General features: G+C 49.1%; 1 protein-coding gene across 2 annotated transcripts in view; it reads left to right on the top strand.

The window, feature by feature from the left end:
• Positions 1-3,552, top strand: part of PTGFRN (prostaglandin F2 receptor inhibitor) — a 66,079-nt gene extending 62,527 nt beyond the window's left edge. For both annotated transcript variants that reach the window (XM_005524190.3, XM_014253601.2), the window contains one exon: positions 13-3,552. In XM_005524190.3, coding sequence (XP_005524247.3) covers positions 13-179 — 167 coding nt within the window. In that variant the 3' untranslated portion in view covers positions 180-3,552. The remainder of the gene's footprint in view (positions 1-12) is intronic.
• The last annotated feature ends 11,082 nt before the right edge of the window (positions 3,553-14,634 follow it).

Raw genomic sequence — 14,634 nt, 5'->3', positions numbered from 1 at the left:
TTCCTTTTTCAGTTCTGGATGCTTTCAAGTACCCCCTATTGATTGGCATTGGTCTGGCCACTGTCATTGGACTCCTATCCTGCCTTATTGGCTACTGCAGCTCCCGTTGGTGCTGCAAGAAGGAAGTGCAGGAAACGAGACGAGAGCGTCGCCGGCTAATGTCGATGGAGATGGACTGAGCGTGGGAGCTGGACACACTTGCATTTCGGGAGAGACTCACAGGGCTCTTGGATTGTGTTGAGACACTTGCTCACAGGCCCAGACAAGACAGTGTGTTTGCTCTCTGATTTCAGCCTGGACCTCAAGCTTCTCCTTGTTACACGTCATGTCCCGAGAACGATCAGGCCATATTTAGCAGCTTGGGAGTTCTCCTTTTCCAGCAGCACTTTCTGCATAGGGATCATGTCCTTCTAATGTGCAAACTGTTGAGCCTTCTTTCAGCAGGGCCCTGTGACAAAATTCATTACTGTTTTGTTTGTTTGTTCATTGGTTTTATTTCCCCCTCGTGGTTTTGGAAAGATGTCCCTGTATGAAAGCAAGGTGGGCAGGATGATGAATGGGAAAGAGGCTGGTAAAAGTGTTAGACTTTCACTGTATTAACCAATCTACCTTTCCCCTCTATCCCCATCACACCATCCTGTTCCCTTTCTCTTTCCACCTTGGTATCTCGGAGACTTCTCTGTTGGGTTGAAGGCCAGGGAAGGTTCCTGTGCTGGAACCATCCTGAGGCTGTTCCAGCAAAGGATTGTTTTATGGTTGTCAGCATGCCTTCTCTTCCCTGGCTTTCCAAGAGATTGCAGTTAATCCTGACATGTAACTTGCCTGCTGTAGGTCTTTGAAGCACTTTCTTTAAACCTTTTATTTTCAGTGCTCAAAGCTCTTAGCTGTGGTGAGTAGGGACTAACTTGGCAACCCTGAAGAGTCAATCCTCAGACAAGCATTTGATGGATGTCTGCCTATGGCCACCTTCTCCCCCTCCCTTCCACCTTCTCTTCTCCCCACTACAGCTGCTCACATCGTGCCTGAGATCTTGTTCTGCTTGTGGCAGGGGGGCACGTGGTACCTAGGGACAAGGCTCAGCCTTCTGCTGGCCTCAGCAGAGAGGTTGGAGACCTTGCTCCCCGGGTGATGGTGTGACTTAAAAAAATAATAAGAGATGGATCTTCATCTGCAGTTGGCCAGCTGATCATGTTTAGAGACTTGTAAACTATGTATTACCAAATGCACAGACCAGAATTCAGTGCTGCTTCTGCCAGTCACTCACTGGTAACCCTTAACCTGTGAGCAGAGTCTGAGATCTGCAGTAGCTGCAGTGCAGCTCAGGGTAGGAATAAGAGCAAGCCCAAGAGGGCAGCAAGAATCCTTCAGGTTCCAACAGCCCTGGTCTTGAGCATGGGCCTGCAGCAGGGCTTTCCCCATGGGCTTGAGACCTATTCCTCGGTGCTATAGTACAGAAGTCCTGCTTTGGTCTTCCAAATACACTGACCTGGCTCCTGAGAGGGAGCAGCATCTTTATCAGTTCTGTCTTCCCAGCACAGCTGGTATTCTAAGCAATAAAGGTCAGAATAAGGATATTGTGTACAAACAAGCGAGGAAGTAGGACTTCACCACAGTCTGACGTCGCAGCCGTGGTTTGGCTTGCGTCAAGAAGGGTAAGAAATGCAGACTTGAGGCCAGGGCTCAATCCTTACCATGGTTTTTAAGATGAAGGATGGTAAAGAAGAGCATCCATGGAAGGTAGTGGCTGTGGTGTGCTGTTGCCTGATTAGACATTAGTTATGTCCTAGACAATATGCTTCTCTAATAGCTCATCCCACTGCATGTTCCAGGGGAGCTGCAGGTCTGGTATCTGGGCTATGATTTTTTTTGTGGTAAGTTTTCTTAGTGTGGAGTTATTTTTTTTTTCTGTCTTGCATTGTGACCTTTGTCCTGAGGCTGATGTGAAGGGGTTTTCCAGAAGTCAGCTCTGTGTGTGAACATGCATGCAGTCACATCTGTATGCATAGAGGTGTCCACGGGTTTTTGAAAGATTAATATGAAACATCTTCAAAATGGGCTTAATTTGCAGAGTTGGGGCTTGCAAGTTGTTATTTGACTCTTTAAGACATTTCATGTAGTATTCCAAAACTGGGACCCCCGGACCTATGACCCTCTGAAAGACTTTGGCCTGAAGGTACATAACGAGTTTTCTTTCTGGCATAAAGATGTTTTTCTTTCTGGAAGAGCTCTGAAAAGGCCTCTGTTGCAGGCAGACTTAATTGCCTTTCCTAAAGAACAGGGCAGAAGCAGTTTCTAGCTTCTACTGTGAAACCCCAGAAATCTGTAGCACTGCTTTCCAAAGGGAGTTCAGGAAAGGATTCACTAATATACTACTTTGACAGCAAGAATTTTTCTTCCTCTCCTGTCTCTGCTGTAGTGAAATCTTGCTTTTTCCTGGGATGTTATAAAACACCATTATGATGTTTGGGATGCTGGCTGATCTAGCAGCTTCTTTCTTGCAGTAACATCTGCTTTCTTCTTAGAAGGCTGGTGGCATTGGGACATCTTGGGAGGGGTGGAAGTGGTGGTGAAGTTCTAAGCACAGCATCAGTCACTTTTTGTCCTGGCAGACTGACTCCTTGTCTATCTATGCCCTTGGTTAAGTTTTAGGGAGAGAGAATCATGACTGTAATGCAATAATTAGGGAATGGATGAGCAGGGAACCACCAGCTCCTCCCAAACACACAATATAGCATGCTTCCTCCCTGCTGGAAAAAAACTCAGGGTTATTTTGGTCAGGGCTCCCTTCTTCTCTAGTGTAAGGTCCCTGTGTCCTTATCTAATGCTGACCTTCCTTCACGGCCCATAACAAACCATCTTTGTCACTCCAAGTGAAGGAAGTTTGCCACTAGCTTGTACTGCTGACAGCCCCTTGGAAGGCAATGCTGCACCCCATTCCACCCTGTGTTTGCTGTAGTTGGAAGGCTAGAAGCTGGTGGGCTACACCTAGCCCCCAGGTTTCCTTCTACTTGTGCCAATTTTGTATTATCCCCTTTTTTAAAAACAGAGTGCTAGTCTTCTCTTTAAGGGAAAAAAAAAAATCTAGGTCACTTTTCATGTTTTTATTATTGTTATTATTATTATTATTATTTTGTGTGTGACCAGGGTTTGTGTGAGTGAAGGTGTGTGTGCATCTGGTTGTGTATTAAACCTGCAGAGTATCAGAAGAGTAAGCTGCCTGTGGTGCAGTACAAGCATCCATATCCTCCCTGCTGCAACCTGTGGTATTGTCAAAGTATCCTAAGGGCTCACATTGATCTTCCTCTGTTTGCATTGCCACGTCTCCTGGTTAAGCTGGTAAATTCCTCCAGGCACTTGGAATTTCGATCCAGGGCAACCTTGAACATCATACAGCAGAAGGGCAAGATATTTTCTTTCTTTTGTTTTAATTTCAAAGTTATAAAATAAAGTTTTGGGCACAATTCTGGAATGCAGGTACTGAATAGTTCTAACAATGCTGTGTACAATGTTTCTTTTTATGTTTAAAATAAAGAGCGAGCCTTTTTGATTATGGCTGTGCTGTGGGTCTGGATGTTTGAGCTTTCCTTGTTCCCTGCATGTATGCAGACACTGTTGTTGAAGGTATAAAATGTAAACCTCACAGTCCTGTTTCCAGCACTGTTTACCTTGTAAAATAAGCATGAGCCCTATTTTACAGCAAGTTTTAAATATTTGCCTACATTTCTGGGATGAATTGGGAAGCATAATTATTTTCCGAGTCAATTGTGTCTCTACCCCACTGTAAGTCAGCCTTTTTGTTGGGAGAGTTTTATTTTGATTAGCTAAGGCCAGGAGTCACAGTTGGGAGTGTGTATTTAATATCTGCTGTAAAACCTGGCGTTAGATGTTGAGTCTTCCTTGACCCCTTCCCGAGGCTTCTCGTTTCCAAGGTACCAGGAGGAAAATCAATAGTGTTGGAAGAAAACTTCCTGCTTTCTTTGCCAGTGGCTGAATTTAGGATTTTTTTTACCCCCAGCAACCACGCAAAGACACCAAAATCATGCAGCAAGGAAGTGACTTGCTGTCATGGTTTAATCCCAGCTGGCAGCCAAGCCCCATACAGCCACCTGCCCACTCCCCCACCAGTGGGATGGAAAAGAGAGTTGGAAGGGTAAAAGTGAAAGAAATACATGTTGAGATAAAGACAGTGTAATAGGGGAAGCACAAGCCATGTGCTCAAGCAAAGCAAGGAATTCATTCCCTGCTTCCCATGGGCGGGCAGGTGTTCAGCCATCCCTGGGAGATGGGAGGGCAAACACCATCACTGAATGTTCTCCCTTCCTCCTCCTCCTTCCACCAGTTTTACATGCCCAGCAGGGCTCCCTCTGCTCTGGGGCATCCCTGGGGTCAGTTGGGGTCACCTGTCCTGGCTGTGTCCCCTCCCACCTCCTTGAGCCCCCCGGCCCACTCGCTGCTGCCATGGGCTGAGAGGCAGAAAAGGCCTTGGCTCTGTGCAAGCTCTGCCCAGCAGCGAGGAAAACATCCCTGCACCATCAGCACTGCTTCCAGCACAAATCCAAAACACAGCCCCCCACACTAGCTACTGTGAAGAAAATGAACTTTATTCCAGCCAAAACCAGCACACTTGCTTTCCAGCAGGAAGTTGTTTAAGGCAGCAGTGGTTTTGGGAGTCCAAGACAGGCTTTGGCAAGGTGAGATGTGCTCAGAGTGTTGAATGCTCTGTCTGAGCAGGCTGCAGTGCAGGCCAGGTGAGAGCAGTGTGTAATTTTGGATTCTTTCTATATGGAAAGGTGTGCTCTGCGGAGCGTGCTTGCAGGAAGCCGGGAGGTGGCACCAACCTCTAAATCCTTAAGGAGCAGCATGAGCCATCAGCAAAGATCCAGGAATGTCATAAATGGTCCCTCAGCAGAGCCTGTGCCAGCTGTAGGTGTCCAGCACACACATGTGCAGCAGCAAGGAGTGGGGTGCTTGTGGGACAGCAGTCCTTGGCCTCGAGCTGTGCAGGTTACAGCTCACAGGTAAGCTTGGATTAGCTTTTATGAAATTCTCTTGTGTCCCCCACCCCCTGGGTCTTAATACAGTTCTTGTAAACGTGCTAGGATTTTGTCATAAGAAAGCAAGGTGAAAAATGTGAGCCTGGAAATGGAAGGGCTATGGCAAGTAAGTGCCTGGGTGTTGCAGTGAGTGATAGGAAGTGTCAAGTCTCTAACACTGCCTTGTACCTGCCAGGGGCTCAGCTCAGCCAGGTGCTGATAGAGGTATGGCCTGCTGCCATGGGCCGAAAAGCACTTCTGTGCCAGAGCCTGAGAGTTTACTTGCTTTCATAACACCAGGCTCTGGCAACATGCTTGGCTGTCCTTTTTCTCTGACAGACCTTGGAGTTGCTGCTGTGGCTCTGGCTGACTGTCCTGTGTGGGTCAGGGCCACTCCAAAAACCCTGGCTGGGCTGAAGCTGACTGGTGTCAAGCAGGATGCATGAGAAGACCTGCTGCCTCTTTGTCAGGTAAAGAAAGCCCAGTCACGCAAATCTTCCAAGGAAATGTGTGGCTGTAGCACAGCACTTCCCACACTTGTGTGAATGCAGGAGGCTGAGGTCTGCACAGCAGGTATCAGGACAAATGGTGTTTCAAGAGAGTCTTTAGTGACTGATTGAAGCTGTGGGATATGCTAACTGAAGGAAAAGCCACTGCTCATGCTTGTGCCAGGCAAATACACCTTAACTGCCACGTGTAGCCTTCAGTCAGACATCCCTTTGCCTTTCTGCTACTGAGGAAAATGGCATTGTGCTGTAGCCAGCCAATGACTGATCTTGAGAGCTCCAGGGGAATGCCTGGGTTATTGAGGAAACCAGGCTCTGTGGAGTTCCAGGTCCCTCAGAAGAGCTGCTATAGGCACAAGCTGTTCTCCTCTCCCTGGCAGCAGAGCTGCATTCCATGAAGTGCCAGAAGCGTAAGAGCATGACTGCTTCCACCTCTGCCAAGGGGGTAGAGAGGCAGGCAATACAGGCTTTGTGAAAGCAAGGAAGCAATATATTATACTTTGTTCATCTGGGATTTTGTAACCTGCAGCATGTGCTGGGCCTTGCAGCAGACCACAGACTTAGCCTGAGCACACCTCTGTTGTCAGAGGTGAGCGATGAAGCTGCAGACAAATGGACACAAAGTTCTGTTTCTTCTTGGCAACTTAACCTGGCTTATGCCCTCCAGTCCCTTGCTTGTATGATCCTGGCAATGGTTTGACATACTTAATGGAAGGTAAGGAGTGCCAAAGACACCAAGTTCCTAAAAGTTTCCTTAAGGGTGGAGCTAGAGAGAAGGAAGGATGCGCTTCCAGAGCTCCTGCAGCAGAGCTGGCTATATGAGCATGCTGGTTACTGGGCATCTGAGAAGCCAGAGATGTCTGACAGGATGGGACTGGTGTTGCCTTTGTAGCTCTTGCTGCCTCCATGCTGACTTCAGCTCCACAAAGGCCCTGGCATAATGTGCAGTGGCTGTGATGCTAGGACTGTGGTTAACAGGGACAATATCCATGCTGCTTAGCGTCTGCTGGATGTATGAAAGCTGTGTGTGGTTACAGCCAAATGCAGGTTCTGAATGCAAGTGCAGTAGTTGTAACCTCCCTTTGGGTGTTCAGGTACATCCTTTTGCTGTCCTGAAACTTGTTTGCTGATTTAATCTGTGTTTTCTTCCCTCTGCCTTACCTCTTCTGTTTTTTGTGCTTCCCTTCAGGAGCCTTTTCTGGCCTTTGTCTCTCTGCATCTAAAGGACGATGGTCTTTTGTGCTCCTCTCTCTGGAGGAGAGCAGGGGTACATTGTTATAGTGTGCTCTTGAATCATCTGCTGAGACCTCAGGCTGCAGAACTCCAGCCCAATGCCCACTGCAGAATCACCTGCAAGGCTGGCACCCTGTGCACATACACACAAATGGTTTTTAGCCACATTCCTCATGAGAACTCCAGGCAATACGCAAGGAAAGTAAGCATTTCTGATGAGGAAGTGACTCCAAAGAGACATTTATGTTCCCTTTGCCAAAGCAGAAGGAACAGTTTTTCTTTTTAAGAAAGATGGTTTAGCCTTCTTTCTCCATCTGCTTGCTGTCATAACACAAATTCTGCTCAGTGTGTAGGAGCTCCAGAGAAGCGACCACTGTGCTGAACATTTTCATTTTTCAGGATAACAACGACATGATTCATTGTTAACACTCAGGATAGCTACCCTCGACTTGAGAAACAGGTAATTAAAGAATGTAATTTATCTGAGCTACTCGAGATAGGCATCTCAGAATAAGAACCTGAGTTGTTTCTCACTATTGCTGTAGAGGAAAGCACAGCTCACCTAAGACTTGAGAATTTGGCACGATACTTGTATAAAAGTATTGAGCAGACAGGTGGGGGCTGAGAGAAATGAGGTAATAGCAGCTCCCTCTAGTGATGGGCTGGGGAGGAGGGAAGCAGACCCAGCAGGGAGCTGTGGTCATTATTCAACCATCAGACAGGCGATGGGTCCTCAAGTTCTCTCCAAACATAGCTTACGTTTCTGTGAAAACACCTCCAGGATGGATTCTGATCTCGATTTTGTTATTGTATAACACCTCTGCATGTGTATAAGAGTCCTTGGGTGATGGTTATCAGGATGAATCCAGTCTACTCTGTGTTTTTCTATCCTTTTGCAGGCTCCTAGACTTCAGCCAGGTAGCTTTTCTGCCGTGTGGCTACTGGAGTTAACCGTGTGGCTACTGGAGTCAATTGTGTGGCTGCTGGAGTCAACCGTGCCTCATACTGAGATCCCTGGTGTGTTATCCCAGTGTCCAGTTCCTCTGAAGGTGTCTTTCCTAGTAGCTGTACCAACAGTGAGTGACCAAGCTTCTTGGAGTATTTAGAGCAAAAACCTTGCCATAAGGTGAGTCTTACAGTGAAGAAAGAAAAAAAAAAAGGATAATGTGTCTTTCTACTTTATTGTGGTTTTGCCTTTCTTTTGCAGGGACAGACCTTACTAGCTGGTTTGTGTCACTGCCCACTCTCTCCCCTGCCCCCATCACTGCAGGCTGACAAGTATGGTCTCTTCCTCTAGCTCAGAAATGTCCATCTCAGGTTTTTCAGGGAGAGCCCCTTCAGCTCAGAGCACTCAGACTGGTAGAATTATACATTTCATTAGAAATAAGATGTTAAGGTTCTTTTGAAGTTGATGGCTTTTCCTGTAGCCTTTCAGGTCCGTGCTGAGATGTCTTTGCCTTGTGCCATTATCTTTTTTTTTTCCTCTCTTCTTTCTGTCTCCTACAGTTCCCTGCGTGGATGAATGCAGAAAAGGTCTTTTCAGAAAAGGTCTATAAAGGTCTTTTGTAAGTTGCTATTCATTAAATTCCCTTTCCTCGACCCGACTGTGTACAATGTTAACAAGGCAGCTCTCAGGACCCTTGGGCATGGCACTGCTGTCTTTAAACCCTCCTTTACCTCGTGTCAGTGGTGGCAGCAGCATGTTGCCAGAGTGTCACCTCTTCCCAGCTCGACTGAAACCCACATTTCAGTGGTGAGAACTGTTCTCCAAGTCCCTGGGAGTAGCAGGGGAGTTCTGCAGGCTCTCTTGTGTGGAAGGTGTCAGGCAAAAGGAAGATAGCTGCTGCTTCTGTGTTACAGTACTGAGCACATCCTTTATCAAGCCCTTCAGTGGCAACATTGAAGGGGGAGCTGCTTTCACACTGAGACTGACAATCTGAGCACAAACAAGTGAGATGTACTGTGTACATTTGCAACTCTTCCTGCCATCTCTGTTTAATCAAAGCAGTGTACCCTGCAGGCTTTCCCTGGAGTTCACTGCAGCTCCTGCCTTTTGTTTGAAGGGAATTTGTTTGGCTCAGAGTAAATATAACTTAGCCTTTCTGTGACGATAGCCAAGACATCGTTCTGTAGTCTAAATGGAGGATAACAGCCTCAGTATTGCCTACAGTGTGCTCTGCTCCTGTGGTGCTTGTGTGGGGTGCTGCTGTCCAGAGTGCTCTTCCCAAACCTGAGGAGGGTGAAAAGGTGACATACAGGAACCAGAGCATGGCCAGGTACAGCTCCCCAGTAGCTAAACAAACCCAGCCCATCATGTTGATGCTACATTGGGAGGCAAGGTTCCCCTGGCAACCCCTCAGGCCCCAAGCTGAGTTTCTCTGGACACCTGCATATAGAGGAGAGAGGATAGAAGCTCTAGGAGTTTTAAGAGGAACTGAAGCTGGCAGTTCTGGGATTTTAAAAAGGGCCACTCTGGCTCTGCTGTTGAGCCTTGCAAAGCCACTGCTATTCCTGTGATCTCAGAGTGGGAAAGAGGGAGTTTTTTCAGGAAGAGGAGCAAAGGCTTTGATGGAAGGCGAGCTGTAAGAGTAGTTCTGCCATTGCTCCCTTGCTTTGTCATTTCAGGAGCACAGCTGTGTAATGGTCCCATGTTTTGGGCAGTGCTGGGCTGGCCCCATTCCTCTGGTGCAGAAAACACTTCAGTGTCCTGGCTGGTAAGGATGGGACTTTGTCTGTGTAGGTGGTGGGGTTTTATGTGGTAAGGTTTCCCCTGTCAGCCCAAGTGCCGCTCCATGGGACCTCCATCTCCTCCCTCTTCAGCCCCAGCCCTGCAGTTGCCTGCCTACAGCTCCTGAATTCTCTGCTCACTGCAGTAGCCTAGGTCAGGGAACCATCCCTGCATTTCCAGATTCACACACTGCCTCTGGAGAGGCACGTGCTTCCTGAAGTGCCTTGGAACCCTCTAGGGTGCCTGCCTCTAGGACTGGGAAACATGCTTTTGTGCATATTCCACTTGGGTTTGTTAGGAGAGCACCTCCCTGCTGCAGCCAGTGGTGCAGTGGGTTTTGGGAACTGGAGTCGTCATTTTCCCAGCCTAGATGTATTTAACAATTGGTTGCAGCAACGGGTGTTTAATTCTCTTGCTAGCATTTCCAGGCCAGCTATTTAATTTTATTTTTTTCAAACCCTCTTGCTTCTGGAAATCCTGTAATCGAATCCAAGCTCTGTCAATCTAATTAGTTTTGAAGTGTGGAATCTCCATAACTTAGAGACCTAAATAAGCAGCTTAAAATGAAAACCTAGTTTTTCTCCCAACACGTAACACCGTCCTGTGTTCCCCTACTGAAATTCCTCCCGAACACCAGCCCACTGTGACTGCTCTCCTATCCCTCTGTTAACCTCCCTCCTCTCTTCCCCAGCCTCTGCCCTGGCTCCCTGTCCATCGGGAGCTGAAACAACCAGGCGCATCCCTCTGCTGCTCTGCTTCAAAGAGCCTTTCATGATGCTGCTTGCGTAAAAGATGCTGATGCTGCTTCAAATGCCAGCACAGAGCGGTCCGGGGGCGGCGTGGAGCAGCTCCTGGTGCTGCCGGGCTGGGCAGGGGGGCTGCACTTGGAGACTTCACAGGTGACGTGATCAGGCCCTGCGTGAGGGGGATCACCAGGATTTATGGAGGCTGCACTCTTCTTTGACTTTCTTTGAAAATGAAATGATGGTGCAAATAAGAGCGAACTCCGGTTCATTGAAAAAGAGATGTGCGTGTCCTCGGCTGTTTGCTGCTCAGCATGGCCAGAGTCCTTAGAAGCTGCAGCTGTAGGAGACAGCTGTTTCCCTGCTTCTCAGCCAGTTCTGCTCTTAGATTTCAATTTCTGTTGTTTTGTTTGTGGTTTTAATAATTTGTTTTCAGTTGCTGTACTGTATTGTGGTTTTTTTTATCAGTGCAAACCGACCCAAACAACCTTTCTGTGCTGCCGTGGGGTTTTGCTCATGAAGATCCTGACCTTGCCCTGCATTGATACATGTCCCATGAGGGCCACGCAAGATTTGACTAAAGGCAGCAAACTTTCCCACCACCATGAGGAAAGGCTGTTATTTTCTTCACTTTTGCTCATCTTCCCCTTTTATTTTTTGTGGCTGTCTGGTTTTCCTGGGACTGACAGGCTCCACATCAGTGGGGAGATGTGTATCCACCGAGATCTCACTTGGCTCCCACAGCCCAAGGTGAAAGCCACGTGGCAGCGAGGCAAGCTCCCGGCAAAGCGAGCCTGGCTCAGCAGGAGCTGGAGGGATTTGGGCATTTATGCTTCGTCAGGAGGTTTCTGGCCGTGAGAGTGTGCCCGGGGGAGCGCGGCTGAGCCGCCGGCCTTGGGGAAGGCAAGGCAGCAGGCCGGCTCTCTCTGTAATTGGGGGCAGTAACCAGCTGCCTTTGATGTCTGAGCCGGGCTGAGAAAACCTGATGGCAGACTTCAAAGTCTGTGTGCCAGCTCCCCTGATTATCTGTAGGCTTCTGGCGCGTCCCCCAAGACTGCCAGATTATCCCGGCTAATGCTGTGCTCTTCCCCGTGTCCCCCCCACCCTGCCTGGCACCAGCCTCTTGCTTTCAAAGCTGCAGCTTCCATCCCTCCCTGTCCTTCTGCCTCTCCAGTCACCGTGGGCATATTTCAGAGGCATTTTCTGGGTGGGAGACAGAGCTGCTGAGGAGAGCTTGCCTATAGCCTGCACCCCTGGGCTGCATTCCCCCTCCCCATTTGATCACAAGAGTAGGCTGAAATGTGGGGAGCTGTCTGCAGCTGCTCTTTGCAAGGCACAGAGGTGTTTACACAGGCACTGGGGTGCCTTTCCCTGCCTTTCCCTTCCTTTCGGAAGCAGGGCTCCCACCCACGCTGCCTCAGGGCAGGATGACCAAGCTCATGGGGGCTGGAAGGAGAGGCCTGTGGTGGCTTTTTCCCCTTCAGCCTCTCTGCTGGGACCTCACTGCCTGAGATTAGTCTCTGGCTCCTCTTGCCACCTGCTCTGGTGCCTAGGGAGCCCCAGGCTGCTGGCAGAGCTGTGCTGGGCAGGGCACTGCTGAGGGCTGGCTGGGATGGGGCGAGGAGGTGGCAGATCCTTGGGGCTGAGCAGAGGCCCTGGAACTCCTGCCTCTCACAGAGCAGTTTGCTTTCACCTGGGATATTGCATAACAATGACAAAAGCCCATGGGGAAACTCTCCTTTTTATGAGCTAGGTTTTATTTCCTATCAATCAACCTTGAGCAATCAACCTTGGCAGTGGCTGAAAACCCTTCCTGTGCAAAGCTGGATTTGCCTGTGACACTATTTGAGGTCTGATCTCCTTTGGATGGTGGCACTTGTGACTTTTCAGTGGAAGGCAGCAATGAATGTGATGGCTGCAGGCACAGGAAACCACAGCTTCCCTAACCCCAGGCGCCCACATGGGGTGAAGGGAACTCATGGGAGACATAAAGCCAGACTGGGATCTGGGTTACAGCCTTTCCCCTGTGCTTGCCGTAGTATTTGGGTCTCAACAGACTCCTCCCCCTAAAAATAAACACTGTTTACTGGGTCACCTCCTTCATCCTCAGCAGCTTCCTCCTCAGCCTTTCTATCCTGATGTGGGGCTGGTCCTGCCTGATTCCCATCTCTCCCCAGGCTCACCGCAGTGTGTAAGTTGAGTGTCTAGCCAAGAGGTCACACAGTCACTGTGGATGTTGCTGATGGCTGTTCTGCTCTTTAAGGCAGAGCCTCCACCTCGCTGCACTGGGCTTGGTAAAACTTTCCATGCTGCATTTTTGGTGGCATTTTTCTGGAAAGCTTTGACCCAAAGTGGCTGAGCCCAAAAAGGGCGCCTTTGAAGGGATCCAGGGAGAGGCAGGAGGAAGGAGAATAGTTACAGAGCATGAAAGGCAAAGCCAGTGGTCTGGGCAACCCAATCTCCAGCTATGCTCTGGAGTGGGAGATACCTGTACCCTGCTGGGGTGTGCTGACAGGTGGCCCTGCTGTGGTGCTGGCAGTAGCCAGGCTGTTCCAGGAGCCAGAGGCCAAGAGTGTTCAATCCCTACGAGCCTTCAGTTCACTAAGTGGAGTGCCTGGGCTCATGCACCATCTGGCTCAGAAGAGGCAAGTCCTCTGCTCTGTGCAGGTACAGGAAGGGACCCTCTGTGCTATCCAAGAAGCATATTTCCCTTTTATTTCCTATCTGGTGTCATGCTTGGGAAAATAGGGCAAGGGAATCTTTCTCCCCATGGATTTGGACTCTCTGATGTGGCTTTTAATGGCAATTCTGTCTTTGTAAAGAATTGTCTGATCCCCTTCCTTCACTCTGCCCTGCTGTATGTCTGGTTGCACTGATTTCCCAGGGAGGAAGAGAGGGAGTTTTAGACTGTGCAGTCCCTGGAAGAGGGAGCTGTTGATTTTGTCCACAGAGCATCATTATTGCCAGGGATAGGGCTGGGCCAGGCAATCCTATTCTCCCCAGTTTCTCTACTGCAAATGTAAACTGCGACTCATGCATCATTAGAGTTGCAAGCTTGGAGTTAAACTGTCCCCGAGTGTGTGTTTATCTGCACATTGACTGTCGGAAGCTCACTGAGCTTGAACTCCAAGTTTCCTTTCCATTTACTCTGTCACTGTAGCAGAGATGCTTTTGATGCTTTTCCCTCCTCCAAAGTGGTAAGTGGGTTGGCTTGCTGTCAACGGGATGATCCCCCAGGGCACTGCTGGCAGTGGGTTGCTCTTGGAAAGCAAACCTCTCCATCCTTTTCCATTTTTTCCTTTTTTTCCATTTTCCTTCTGAAATGGGAAGGTTTAATCCTGCAGCAGGGAACGTAAGCCTGCCACACAGTTATGGCTCTGTGCATGGCTGTACCCTGCTGCCACAGGGCACAGAGCCTCCTCGGGGTACATGTGGAATCCTGCAGGCACCTCTGCCTGCTGCCACAGCCCATGCCCTCTTCTGGATTTGGCTTTCTGGGGAGCTGATGAGGAGCCAGCTGATGGGGGGTCGAGCCTTGCTGCAAGGGGCCTCTGCCTGCACCTCCCAGCCCCTCAGGCTGTCATATGAGTTGGTTTTATAAATGGGGAAAGGAGGGACCTTATGTTTGTTTTGGGTCTTTACATGAATCTCATTCCCTCTGGATGTCCCCTGGGATCAAGCAAGAGGAGCTGTTTTATGGTTGGTTTTTGCTTGTGAATCCCTGAGCTAATTAAGTCATTCAGTCAATCCCTCTTGCAGCAGGAGCAGCATGGCTCAGGGAGAAATGCTTTGTGCCACCTGGGGAAAAAAAATCAACAACCCCACAACAAAGAAAACCGCACCCCAAAAATCCCCCAAACAAAAAAAAAAACACAAAAAAAAATCAACCAAACCACTAAACCCCACTAAACCAAAAAACCCAAACAAATAATTTCAGCAGTGGCTCTGAGCCTGTCTCTAGTGTTTTGGCTACATGCCTCAGAGACTGGGTTTTCCCTGCCCGGGATGTCCCAGGACACCCCTGGCATCTGCCAGCAGGAGCAGAGGCATATCGCAGGCAATGCAGCCACAGCACTTATCTCTGGGAATGTGCCAGAGCCTCCCTGACCTCATCCCTGCAGTGCAGCTCCCTGTGGTCTCATTGCTCCTGCGAGAAGTGCTGGGTCAGGATCTCCCACATCCCACAGCCTGCCCATGGGATGTGCATACAGGACAGAGTCCCTGGGCAATTCCTGGTGGTGATCCTTCAAGAACCAACAAGCCAGCTGGACTGCCTGTTAGGATTCTCCTGACCACACAGTGGAGGGGGTAGTGTGGGAGAGACACCCCATGCACCGTGAGGCAGAGCTTGATCAGCCATCCTTAAGGAACTCTGTGCCACCCTAGCCTGT

This window comes from Pseudopodoces humilis, chromosome 2 (genome assembly GCF_049639895.1).
Source record: "Pseudopodoces humilis isolate 2021_Gansu_Grassland_sample_001 chromosome 2, ASM4963989v1, whole genome shotgun sequence".
In the NCBI taxonomy this organism is placed as follows: domain Eukaryota; kingdom Metazoa; phylum Chordata; class Aves; order Passeriformes; family Paridae; genus Pseudopodoces; species Pseudopodoces humilis.
Note: the sequence above shows the minus strand (reverse complement) of the source record. Positions and strands in the feature narration are given on the sequence as shown.